Source organism: Mesitornis unicolor, unplaced genomic scaffold (genome assembly GCF_000695765.1).
Source record: "Mesitornis unicolor isolate BGI_N332 unplaced genomic scaffold, ASM69576v1 scaffold15517, whole genome shotgun sequence".
NCBI classification, from domain to species: domain Eukaryota; kingdom Metazoa; phylum Chordata; class Aves; order Mesitornithiformes; family Mesitornithidae; genus Mesitornis; species Mesitornis unicolor.
Window position 1 is genome coordinate 110,828 of NW_010194490.1, and position 13,055 is coordinate 123,882.

General features: G+C 40.1%; 1 protein-coding gene across 1 annotated transcript in view; it reads right to left on the reverse strand.

Moving 5' to 3' along the window:
• LOC104543262 (chromosome unknown open reading frame, human C2orf43) overlaps positions 1 to 12,865 on the reverse strand; it is a 110,673-nt gene extending 97,808 nt beyond the window's left edge. The window contains exons 1-3 of the mRNA XM_010187831.1: positions 12,853 to 12,865; positions 12,028 to 12,122; positions 7,000 to 7,063 (exon numbers count right to left, since the gene is read on the reverse strand). Coding sequence (XP_010186133.1) covers positions 7,000 to 7,063; positions 12,028 to 12,122; positions 12,853 to 12,865 — 172 coding nt within the window. The remainder of the gene's footprint in view (positions 1 to 6,999; positions 7,064 to 12,027; positions 12,123 to 12,852) is intronic.
• Positions 12,866 to 13,055: the final 190 nt, after the last annotated feature.

Here is a 13,055-nt window from a genome sequence, read left to right on the forward strand (position 1 = left end):
TCATGTTTGCTGTGAGACAGAATAAGATGCTGTTAGAACAGATCAGCAAGTGTTTACATAGCTGGCTCTTTGCTATCATACCTTCCCATAGAATAATTGCAAAAAACCTCAAAACTATCCTCCCCAGACAGCTGTCATGTCCAATAAACGGAGGCCCAATTCAGAACTTGATGTTTGAATAGGTCACAGAAGTTGCTACATGTTACTACTATATGAGAGAAGGCATCTTTCAGTTTTTGTCACAGCAATATATGGTGATGAATCGGACAATAAGATCTGTTCTACCTTGAAGACAAATAATTTTAAAGTTCTTATTCACACGGTAAGGACAATGAAGACAACAAAGAGGTAAGAGAACAAAAGCAAGAAAAACATCTGCAGGTGCAGTTACCAAATGCGGAGTCAGAGGCCTGCCCTTGCAGGAGTATGATCACACACATACATCGCTTGAACAGACACTGGTGCTTGAAAAGCCCACAAAGCTGTTCGTATCAACCTCAATGGCTATATAGGCTCTACAGAATATTTCTGATCTTACAAGAACCACATTTCAGGCTTCTGAAACAACAGATATGGCTTAAACAGAGTTGAAAAACTTGGGTAAGTTATTACAGGAATGACTACGCATTCTTTATCCAATACATGACCACCTATAATGGAAAAGGCTGCCCAACTTAACTTGTTTCCAGTTTAATTAAATTGCAATTCAAGTCACACACAAGGGGAAAAAAATAACATCTAAAGACTAATCTAAAAAAATTAGTCTTCAGTGTCCTTACATAGTACATCCTGAAAGTTGACTGAAATATGTTAAGACAAAGCAAAAAGCACAATGAGATAGTAAGCAAAAAATGTCAAGATCATAGGCCAGCAACTCTGAACTCTCGAGGACTTCACATGCAGTCACTGCAGGAAAACGTTTAGGTAAAATAAAGTAAGACAAAAGTGCAACCACCTTTTATGTTACTTAAGAAGATGATCTTTCCCGAGTTCAAAAGCTACTGTTTCATGTATAACTTACATAGCAGCAATCCATTAGCACAGGGAATTAGGATAAATAATTAAAACAAAATGAGAACATGATCAAATAAGATACAACCAAACAAATGGCATTACAATGAAACTGCGGATTGTTGCATATCACCATGATCTTTAAAGCATCACAAGCACCTAGCTAAGGATAACATTAGGCCTTTCAAATGTTTTTGTTTAGTGTAAAAGGATCATTCATTTCTGAGTACAAGGATCTAAACTCTGGTTTCTGATCAGTTTGTTAAGTTTTAGGCATGTAAACTGAAGCCTAAGATCTCCAAAGTTTGCAGGATCATGAGGTGGGGGGGCACTGGAAAATTCTCAGTGCTACACAACTTGAAAGGAAAAGATGAGAATGAAGCTGTCACATGAAGGAGGCAATGCAGAAGGAACAGATAATGCTTCATTTTGAACTAACAAGAAGTACCTTGAAAACCATCTCATATAATGCAAACAGAAAATGCTTCTGGAGGAAAGGGAGGTGTTCGATACCTTCAATTACAGCACAATTCTCTGGATGAAGCTCTTCCCCCTCCCCACTTCCCTACTTCACCCCCTGAAAAGGTTCGTTGAATGCCAAAAGAGACATCTTTACTACTTCATTATTCACCATGTTATCATCTTTAACTTACAGTGACTGCAACACAAATAACTGAAGCAAATATTGTCAATATATAATAAGGTATATTTTGCAATGCATTATTCCTACTTTTATTTCTGCATTATTAAAAGCTAAAAGAAGTCAAGAGAAGCTCTGACAGAGAAACCCAGTTACATCAATAACCAAAGCAAGTGTTTACCTCATCATCTCTTTTCTGATGTGTTCACAATCCAAGAAGCAGAATTGCAAGTCCTTACCCAAGAAAGTAGGTTTTAGACTAAGTTTCTAATCATGAACCAATAAGATCAGTTGTAAAGTTTCATTTTAAATTTATTTCACTGGAAATTCCCCTGACAACTCTTCATTCACAAGTAGCAGTTGCAACATAGGGTCATAAATTAAACAATGAAAAAAGGAAGCTGAGCAACACATTTTAGACGGGAGTTCACACAGACCCTCTAGTAGCTTTGGTCCAGTTTTTAACTTCTAATTCCTAGTAAGTGCCACGTTGCAGTGCTTGAAAGCACAACCGCACACCGAAGAAAAGCTTTTCTGAAAAACTGCCCATCTGAGACAACACCAAAAGGTTTCCTAGTCTCTCCAAATAATATCTGAGGTATTTTTATTTATTGTTGGGGTTTTAATTTGTAACTTTATAGTCTTCAGAAATAGAAATGGGCTGCAGAGAAACCAGAGAAAAGACAGCAGATGTACTTCTAGGATACTACTCAGACCTGTTTTAAGAATAAATCAATAATACCCAAAAAAGCCCTTTGGTCTCCTTCCCTCTTCATAAATGAAGCTTTGAAGAAGAGTATTTCCATTATAGGCATCTATCTTTGGCATGAATTGTCTGCATTTCCCCATGGCATATCTTAGGATGGGCTATCAATTTCCAAACACATTTAGTGGGCAGAGGTCTGGAGAGATGCGACTCCTCCCAGCTCAGACAGCTGGTGAAGGGGACTGGCTTTGCACCCCTGCAGTCAGAAAGCTGAGAAGATACAACCACAAACTGAACTGGGGGAGCTTCATGAGAGTCATCACAGAGCAAAGTAATAGAGCGAGAGTGAGAGAGATGCAACCAATTAGGAAACCAAGCCTCATTATGTCCCATGTAATATTTTCTTCCTTCTCTCCAATCTCTGCCCATAAACGCTCTAAACATACGTGGAGAAAGATTACAAGAAAGGCAGCTTCTGTCAACGGTACTTAATGTAGTAAAAAAACCTGCTGCTAGAATACACAACCATGGGCTTTAACTTACAGGATAGGCTGTTAGCACTGTATTAAAACAGCTTTAATGTAGGTGTCTACCTGAAAGAAAACTCCTATTAGAGGATGCAAAGATGCAGGTGACAGTAGATGAACTGAGTAGTGAATAAACATGGGACAGCCACTGGGTTTCTACCTCAGCATGAGACAAATCATCCTCTGGTAGCAAGGCCTATGAGAACTCAGACATACACTTGCACTTACAAACCAACATGTATATTTAGATGCCTTACATTGATCTACTCCAACCACTGTCACTGTTTCAGATAAGAGTATTTGGAAACAGAGTTATCCACAAGGAGCAGATTACGTCTGCCATATGACTAAGTCTCTTCATATTCATCTTTGGGTCAACTGACTTCAAAGTAAAATGCTGATAGTACAACTAAGTTGCCTTTGCACACACTGTGCTTTATTTATGCAGCAATCCTGACAGCATATTAATTGCTCCATCCTACACTATCAGTCGGACTTGACATTTTATTTGAAAGATAAATTGGGAAAAAAAAATTGTGATCTGCATCCAGAATAGAGTCTAATGAAAGAACTGTCACAAACAGTCTAGCACCGCATAATGTAACCAGAATAAGTCAACTGAGATTTGGCCTACAAACGATCCAATCACACAGCAGGACAAACAGGTTGGTGTACCTGATCTGGACAACTATGCTGAAGCAAGAAATGCAATGGTAAGCACAAGGGCAAAGATAAATTGCATAAAACAGTGGCAGAAATAAAATAAAGGAGAAAGAGCCACTGAAGCAGATTTGACACATGAGATTCCACAAAGCCATAAGGAATACATCCCAGGGTGCCAGTGGCCAGGGTTACCGTGAGGCCACGCTCCATCCTTTTTAATATGTCACGAGGACTGGGGGAAGTACCTGAAGTACACCTATAATGTGCTCTTGGGGAAAAAAGAAGAAAAAAATCCACAATCAAAAAAACCCAATCCACAACATTAAAAAACCCAAACATTAACTTACCAGCAATGTCCTTCAAGGATCAATATTGGGCCAATACTGTTCAGTATGGGACAGGATGCGCTCTCAGTGGTTTGTGGATAGTACCAGATTAAGAGAGGGGAAGACACACCAGCTTAAACACTGGAGAGTAGGGCTGCTACCCAAATAGTCCTTGAGAGGCTGGAAAAATGAAATCCAAGGGTAAATGGAAGCTCCTGCACCTACAGTTCAGTAACCCAGTCCTTTTTGAGAAAGGGGCTGGACTACAGCTTAGAAGTTGGATGTATGCAAATTCATGAGACTGAACTAGATATACTTGAAAGTGCAGAAAGAACTGGTTGATGCAATTGCAAGGCTGCTGCTTATCAAAGAATCTGTAAATCAGGAGAGTTCTTGATGGCTAGGGGAAAAAAAAAAATCCCAGGAAAAGAAAATCTAAAATCATGGCCACTTTCAGTCAAGAAAGGTAAGGAGCAGCACCCAGGGAACTATAGGCTGATGTGGCTTAGTCCTTAGAAAAATCACAGAAGCATGTACTCTTCTAATCACAAAGGAAAAGACATTAATCCAGAATAGGAAACTAATTTCCCAATGGCAAATCATGCTTAAGCCATGCAATTGCCTTCAATGATAAAATACCTGGCTACAAGTAAGCTAATCTTTCCTTCCATACAACAGCAGTAAGATCATGCCTGCAATACTGAGCCCACATTTGTTCACCCCACTAGGTCAAGAAAGACATGGGGAAACATGGGATTGTCAAGCAGATGACGACCCAGAGGGTGAGCAGCCCAGAGCACACGATCTCTAAGGAAAAGCATCGGAAACTGTGCTTTTTAGTTTGCCAAGAGCTGTAACCAAATAGCAACCTTGAGCTATTTGAAAGAGACCTGCAAAGATAGCACAGCCAAACTTTTCTGTGCAATGGCAGATGGTAAAACAAGAGGCGACAGCCACAACTTCTGTCTTGACAGTTTTGGTTTTTTTTAATTATTTGCTAGGAAGGCAAGAGAAGATTGCTAGGAAGGCAGTGGAACCTCTTTTGTTGGAGGTTTTCAAGACTCAGCTGGACAAAACAGTAATTTTGGTCTGAACAGAAGGATGGACTACATTTTCTCCAGAGTATTCTATAAATCAACTGTTTATAATTCTTATGTTCCTAAAATACCCCAAAAAAGATAAAGGGTGAGGTGCAACAAGGGGCTCAGCCAATTTTTCTAGTACCTTAGCAAATGCAGAGGGCTTCATGAATATAGCAGATGACAATAAGTACACAGGTCAGAGAAAAGGAATCTAAACTAGATCAGCCCTGCAAAAACCACAGAAAACTGAAATGGATAAATTTAAAGGATTAGCTATACCAGCTTAAATAAAAAAGAAATGCTGCCCTAATAGGTGAGCTTAAGCGACTGAATTCGGTATCACAATGCAAAAGAATAACTGGAAAAATAGAAAGCAAGATTTCTTCAGCTGCCTCCTGTGCTAAGGCTGGAACAATTTTTGCAGCATTATCCCCAGAAGAGAATCATCGCACCCTGACGCAAGCTCCTTGACTTGCAGACTGGAACTAACACGCTCACAGCTCAGAGCCAGAAGGGACAGACCTGGTAGAAACCCTGCAAAGATGAACACGATGAACACAGGATGCCTACATCTCATCAAGGATTTCTTTGGACAAACTACAAACAGTGGATGGCAGATTTTCTACAGAAGAACAGCAGACGTAGGCCAAAGACTGCAAGCTGTTGTGACAAGTCACAAATCTTGACCAACTGTGTAAAAGAAAAGCAGCAGCAGCAGCCAATAGCACATAAAATGGAAACGTTTCTTCATTGTACTTTACAGTACAGTTCTCGGTCAAAGGCACATAATGGCAAGGACCTGTTAGTCCCTTTTGCACTAATTCTGAATTAGTAAATTAAAACTCTTAGGTGTTATTTGTAAAAATGATCAAAGCTAAAAAGTTAAGACTATAGGCACATCAAACAAAGTGATGTAGTTATATTAAATAGCCCAATAAAACCCAAACATCTCTACCTAAGGTGGCCTTACTTTCAAGGATCACTCAATGACCGAGCAATCTGATGCCTTCAATTTTTGTTCCCATGTCATTTCCCCATGCCCCTTCCTCAAGCAGTACAAAATCTAGCAGAGTTTCACTGATGACTGTGCAAAAATACCTGTGAAACACATGGAAATTGGGCACAGCTTACTCATGCCTAGAGTGCAGAATAAAAACTGAATCAGTTTTCAGTTCAGAACCTTGTACAGAGACACCATACAGGGGACTGTGCATAGACCTAAGTAGGAAGAAACCTATTTTTAAGAACAGGACCCACAGTATCATCAAAAAATGTGGATTTAATTACCTTGCAGCAATCACCAAGAAAGTGCGTACTGTCCTGTTGAAAGAGACGCAGAGAAAAGAACTTCTAGGTATCAATTTTGTACTGGACAAATCCTTTTGTCGGTGTCAAACATTATAAAACCAGCTACTGAGACAGCCTTTCAGCAAAGCACCGTAGGACTTGCAAACTGAAGAAGTGTTAGCTTGGAAAGGTCCGGATTTTGTGGATTCAAATGAGGAACAGGTGGATGCCCCATCAACCTTGTTCTAACAAGGTGCTTTGCTCTGGTATGAACAATCTGGAAGCGTTTCAGGGGTAAGCAATGAAGAAATCAGAAAACATTTTCAGATCCCACAAACGTCTGTATTGGTCTTGTACAAAATTATTCAACAGAAAGGGCGGTCAAAACCTGGTAGAAAAGGATTAGGAAGGCCCATGACAACTTTTAACCAATCTTTACATCTCACCAGGAGTTTTGACTTTACAAAGTTCAGCATGAACTAATAACTACAGAAAAATACGTTAATTATCATAATAGAACTACTACAGCACTCTTGGTCTGGATTTCCACACTACTCTCAAGAGCACAAACCAGCAGATGAAGGACTTCCAGGGAATGAGGCACCCTGGCAACTTCTATGAAAGCAGTAACAAGCTTGAAAGTATCGACTGTTGGTCTACAGTACTCAATATATTCAACAAGGGGGTGTGATGTCTCATTGCAACTCTGGCAACAAGACACTAAGTTTTATGTCTGGTCTCTTTTCTCACTTGGCAATCACAGACCTCAGGCTTTGTGCTGCGGCTCCTTTGTGAGGTCTAAAAAGTCCAGTACTGCCTGCCTGGTGCTCAAACAGCAAAGCCCATGTCCCTTGTTACTAGGCAGATCAAATGGTCCTCCATCTGCCACTGCAACTTTAAACACTCGGTCAGACTCTGAGGGTCCCCTGAGGCTTCATACAATACCAGCAGCTATAAATGCATCCAAAAGAAAAAAGACATAACATTCTAAAAGTGGAGTATGTTTTATCGAACACATTTCAGCATACAGTGGAAGAGGTCCTACAGATCGTGTCCTGTCACTCAATTTAATCATCCCCAGATGGTAACTTTCAGGTTTTCAAAAGAGCCAAAATACCACAACCAGTTTGTGAACTGTTCAGAGCTACCAACGTGAAAACGACACCAAAAAAGTGAGCGTTTGTTTTGCTTTTTTCTTAAAGTAACTTCACAAACATAATTAAGGTGGGGAATTTCACAGATTACAAAAAAGTGGTAGCTGTACTCCTAGAAACTCCCCCACTTCCCAGTTAATATGCAAGCCTAATGAAAAAGCTAATGACCTAAAAAGAAATGAGCAAGAAGAAATGAGCAAGAAGTATGTTGCTTAAAGAAACAAGCACACTAAAGGAAGCAATGATAGTTTTAACTTGTATGAAAACAAGCAGGATGGCTTAATTTGGTGTAATATGGGGTATTTCCCAGAACAGAAAATGGGATTTTGAGAAACTTTTTAGTCTCAAAGGAAGAAAAAGTTGTTCGTTTGCACATAATATTGAGATCTACTGGATAAATGAAGTAACTTTTAAAGACAGCTTTCCCTCCAAACACTGCTTTAAAGCATTGGACCCAGAGAAAAATCTTGGGAGTTTAAAACTGAAATCTCACAGAGGAATAGACAGAAGGCAGTAGGCATGAATAACAGGTGGGCATAACAAATATACTTTAAATATGTGTTCTGAGATTAGACTGCAATGTTAGCGAAGGCTCAGTCAAGATTGAATTTCTACATGAGAGAATATAAAGAGATGCTGCTGAAGTACAGTGTATCAATGATAAAGATTTCCAGGAAGAAAGTATGACAGGTCTCTTCTGACCAGCAATTTTCACAGAAACAGCAGACTCATGTCAAGAGAATCTTGTAAATGAGCTTTCCCAGTGGCCTGCAGGAAAACCAAGCAAAATTCTACATTAGAAAATCAAAGGGAAATAAATCACAGTTTGGAATGGATAGCGTGAGAAAATTGTCACAAATACAAAAGTCTGCAAAGCACGGAATCTGTTTAATTGTTTATTGAAATTGTTTCTTTCAGTGTGTTGAATATTTCAAAATATTTCAAAAAACAGTACTGAAATACTGTTGAACATCAGTATTTTGGGAGTCACTGGGTAAAATTGCAGTGTAACAGCACAATTACAGACAGGGTAAAATCTTGCCGAAGTTAGAGACGGGAATGTCATACTTCATGAACAAGAATCCACCATGCTTATGTTTGGATACAGAGAAAAGAAACATTAGCGGCCTTCAAACTTCAGCACGTATCAGCACCCAAAAGAGTGCACATTCAGAATTGAAAAGTTGTATGAATTATGTGGGAGAAGAGCTGACATGGCCTTTCACAGGGTACTGCTTCAACAGGAGAGGGAGAGTGCAGAATATAATGTAAAAAATTGAAAGAACAGATAATAAAGGACACATGCACAAGAAGAACTGAAAGCAGTATTGAGAGAGAGAAAGCATGCACATGCAAATAAGTTTGCCTGTGGTCTAAGGGTTTGCATAAAATGCTTGCTCATTAAACAGAGATGATGCTTATTTGCCATTTTATTCCTACTATCCCTAGGGAGAACGAGAACTTTGCACCTTTTCAAAAAAAAAGTCAAAGCATTATTTGGCTCTGCAACCATATGTTCTAGACTCTTTATTTTCTCTCCTACATCAAAAAAACTTCTGTTGGGCAGCCGTTTAAGTCATACAGGTAATTCGGACAACATTCAAAGCAAAAATGCCAAAATTTAAAGTAACGGTAACCTACATGTGCATTTAAACCACAGCACCCAAAAGTTGAGCATTTGAAGAAACTTCCATCTTTCAGCAGCAGTCATGACAGGCAAAACCAGTAAAAAGCAATTGCTATTCCATCTTATGTTAAATAACTCCTTTTCCACCACATATCAGAATAAAGTTCACTACTCAACGGAGAACATTATTCCTTCTTTGTTCTTCTAAGTAAGGCAAAGCTCAAAGAGCATAACGAATACTAGCAAGAAGCAGATATCAAAGCAAAAAAAAAAAGTACCTCAATCCAATTAGCATCAGGCTGCCCTTGATTTGGCTTCCCCCATCCTTTGCTGTGCTGTTCAGCATGAATCTCCCTCTGGAATTATCCCTTATTTCTGTATGTTTCTTCCCTATTTCCATGTTACTTGTTCTCCCTTAGCCTTACACATGCTCTGAATTCAGAACACTTTCATTCCTTTCTTCCTGTTTTATTTTTTCTACTTGCATGTGTTCTTACATCAACCATTTATCTCACCTTCAACTTAGCTCTCAGGCTACCAATGGTTTCCTTGCTCTCTAACAAGGATATGAGAGAATTAGTCAAAATACTGTCTACTTACAGCAGACCAACTTACTAATAAAAACAGCATTTGTCAGTAATCTCTCAACCTGTGTTTGCTGCTTACCATCTCCTTCTTATGTTTACTGCAGCAGCTGTACATTCTGATACTCATTTAGTAAACTAAACAGGCTAGGAAGGCACCAAGTAGACACACAAAAATAAACAAGAGTGTATGGCACTCTGTGCAAAGGACAAGGGAAATCAAAACAGGAGAATCAATGAACGAGAGACATAAGACTACAAAGAACAGCAGATAGTATCAGATCCCTTTCTGAGTCACTACAGTAACTTAACTGTCTATACTATTAATATGAGGCCTGGAGTTCAAGGCCTTCCCAGTAAGAAGCAGCAGTGATGTTCATCATTCTGCAGATCAGGTGGACAGGGAGTCAGGCTGGAGAAAGTGGTACAACAGCCAAAAAGTTTCTCCCCAGACCAGTGCTGCAGGAAGGCCTGCACACGCTGGTACTCTGACACACAGACCTGCGGTTCTGGTAACAGGAGGATGTAAGCCAGTTCACCATGCTGGAAACACTGCTAGCTTGTTCCTCGAAACAAGAGCAGCCCTTGAAGTAGCACTATTTTGCACAGGGACCCAGCTCCTAGCATTAAAATAATCCTGCCAAACCCTGACAACACATGACTAAGTACAAATACATAAACAAAGCCTGTGTTCATGACAGATGCAAATAATAATCCAGTTCTAATGTGATATTATTTCAAATTAGTGCTACAATTTCTTTTCAGAGGTGAAATTTGAGGGGTCAGATTTCCACAAAAAGTTTGTATCAGCAGAGAAATTTGAGAGAAGAATCTGTCTGAACAAAGGACAACGGGAACAGGATCTAAACAGAAGGAGGAGATGAGATGGCACAAAAGCAGCAGGAGGAAGCAAGGATACAGAGGAAAGAAATGAGGACACGGACAAAAGAAACCCTGCCATACCTGGAGTAGTAGCATCTCTGGTTAGATACTGTTCTGGCACATCAGGATTACCCAACATACAATAATAAGGCACTTGCCACGCAATGCACAGTTGCATTAGATGGTTGTGCAATCCTAGGTAGGTAAATAAACAGTTCTTGTACTCATTTCCTTAGTCAACTATGTGCTCAGGCTAGTATTTCAGTGTGAAAACCTTGAATTTTTTTCAAGCTTTAGACTGTTAAGTTCAGACCTTTCATATTACACATGAGTACTCTTTTTATCAGAATGAATTTCTTCCCTCAGTGTAACCTGTTTACAAACCTTACTGGACATCTAAATGTTATCAAAGTGTAAACTGGAATCAATTTTTTCAAACATTGCACTGAAAATTCACAGTATTACACAGTGGAGCAGAAGAAACATAGTTATACTGCTATTAAGAGCACGCCCAGTTCAAATAAGGAAAAATTACCAGTCCTTCATATCCTGCATGCGTCTACACAAACACATGCACACCACCACTAAAGCTTAAACCTTGAAATTCTGTTCCTAAAAGGTGGTAAATATAACCTAGCCATCAACCAAAACAGGGACTATCCCTTTTTCCAGACAAGGTGCCCTCACAACAATGCAGAAAATCTAATTTAAAAGAAATCAAGGCTATCAATAATAAAATAGGAAAAAAAAACAGTAAGAACAGCACTATTAGGAAGCTTTAGAGCAAATCTTGTCAAATTTACTGGTAAGTTCTTTGGCTTGGCAGTCATATTGGAAATGCTATTTCACCATTACCAATACACAATTTATTATAATTGCCTTTGCAAATCATTAAAACAGATAAATAGGTAATAACCTATCAGCGTCTCTTCTAATTTAAAAAGTAGGAAATACCAAACAGAAGTGGCAGAAAGCGTGTTCAAAACCAATGGAGGCGCCTCCTGAGTCAGTGGGTATTTGACCCACAGATCTACTTGAGGCTGGAAGTTGCAAACACTAGAGCTCTACATGGGTTCAAGGCAAGGATGAGTTGATGGATAAAAAAATCCACTGTGGAACTTGAAGTCTTCAGTACATCTGCTCCAGAACATTCCTGGGCTGCGCTGTGCTGCAGGCTGAGCGGATACTTGAAGAGTGGGTCTAGGTAAAGAAGAATCATGTATGCTTGTTTCTTTCACAAGCATCTGCCTAAGGTGCTGTCAAAGATTCTTGAAAGATGACTGACTTCAACCACTTTTATACAATCCCTGTAGTAATACCATGACGTAAAATATCAGATGTCAGCGCTGTCACTCACCCAGTGCTGTAAAGGTGTGACCACTTCCCTCATTGACACCATAAGCAAGCACCACATGAAAATACGGAACAGCAATAATCTTAATTAATAGCTGAAGGCTCCTCGTCTTCAAGACATGCAAAATACAAATTGATATCCAAATTCGGCAACAGGTCCATGGAGATACACTCTCAGACCTTACTTGGATATCAAAGTCCCAGAGGTCAAGGAGCATAGTGCACATTAAAAAATACGGGTCTGCATCATTCAAGCTGTTCAAGTCTTCTGATGATAAGGCTTTAATATTAAGTCGCAAGAAAAGAAGCTGCACCATCATTTGTACAAACACAACAAAAATGTTTCCAGTAGGAAAGCCTTAGACAACTGTCATGCCTCAACAGTACTTGATCATCATTGTAATTTCTTTCACCATATTGCTGTCCACACTGCTTCCTGAGCCTGCGGCTCACCTGTCTGGCACAGGCATTTCTTGTCTTTTGTAGCAGCTACCTTCAAGCCTGTATTTACTAACAACGATAATGCTCTAAGACTAGTACTAAGAACAAACCTGCGAGACAGAGGGCTCCTGAAGGAGGGTGTGTATGCCTGCTAGACTGCTTTTCCAAACCAGTTTGCACCTCTGTGCCACTTAAAAATCTCATCTTCCTTTAACTTCTAAGCATTCACAATCTTATTTTCCTCATTTATAGGCCCTTCAGGACTTTTTTCTTCCTATGTGTTTTATAACTTGCTGCTTAGATAACAAGCATCAGCCAGCTCCAAGAAATGTTTCACAGGAACAAGTAGCGACATACACAAAAAATACTACACAAGTAGCATCACTACAGTTATGGTCTGGAAAAGGAGACACTGCTTCGGACTTGTTTCTTGAATTCTCCTCCCAGTCCAATGAAAAACAAGTCAAGGGAGCACATACAATGCACTGCTCACTGCATGGGATGTGTTACCCCACCCCTAACCTGATGCCTGGGGAGCACCAGTGTTACTGGAACTCGGTTCTACAGACCTGACTCCGGCATGGCCGTTACATAAGGCTTAGGGGAGACTTCACGGCTCAGCGAGGCACGGGGCCAGCCTCGCCACCAGGCAACGGCCGCCGCAGCACACGGCAGCGCTCCGTGTTTGATCACCGGCTCAGCGAGGCCCCAGGGGCACGACCGCTCCCTTCACGACACCGGGACCCGACACCGCCCGCCGGGCAGGGGAAGG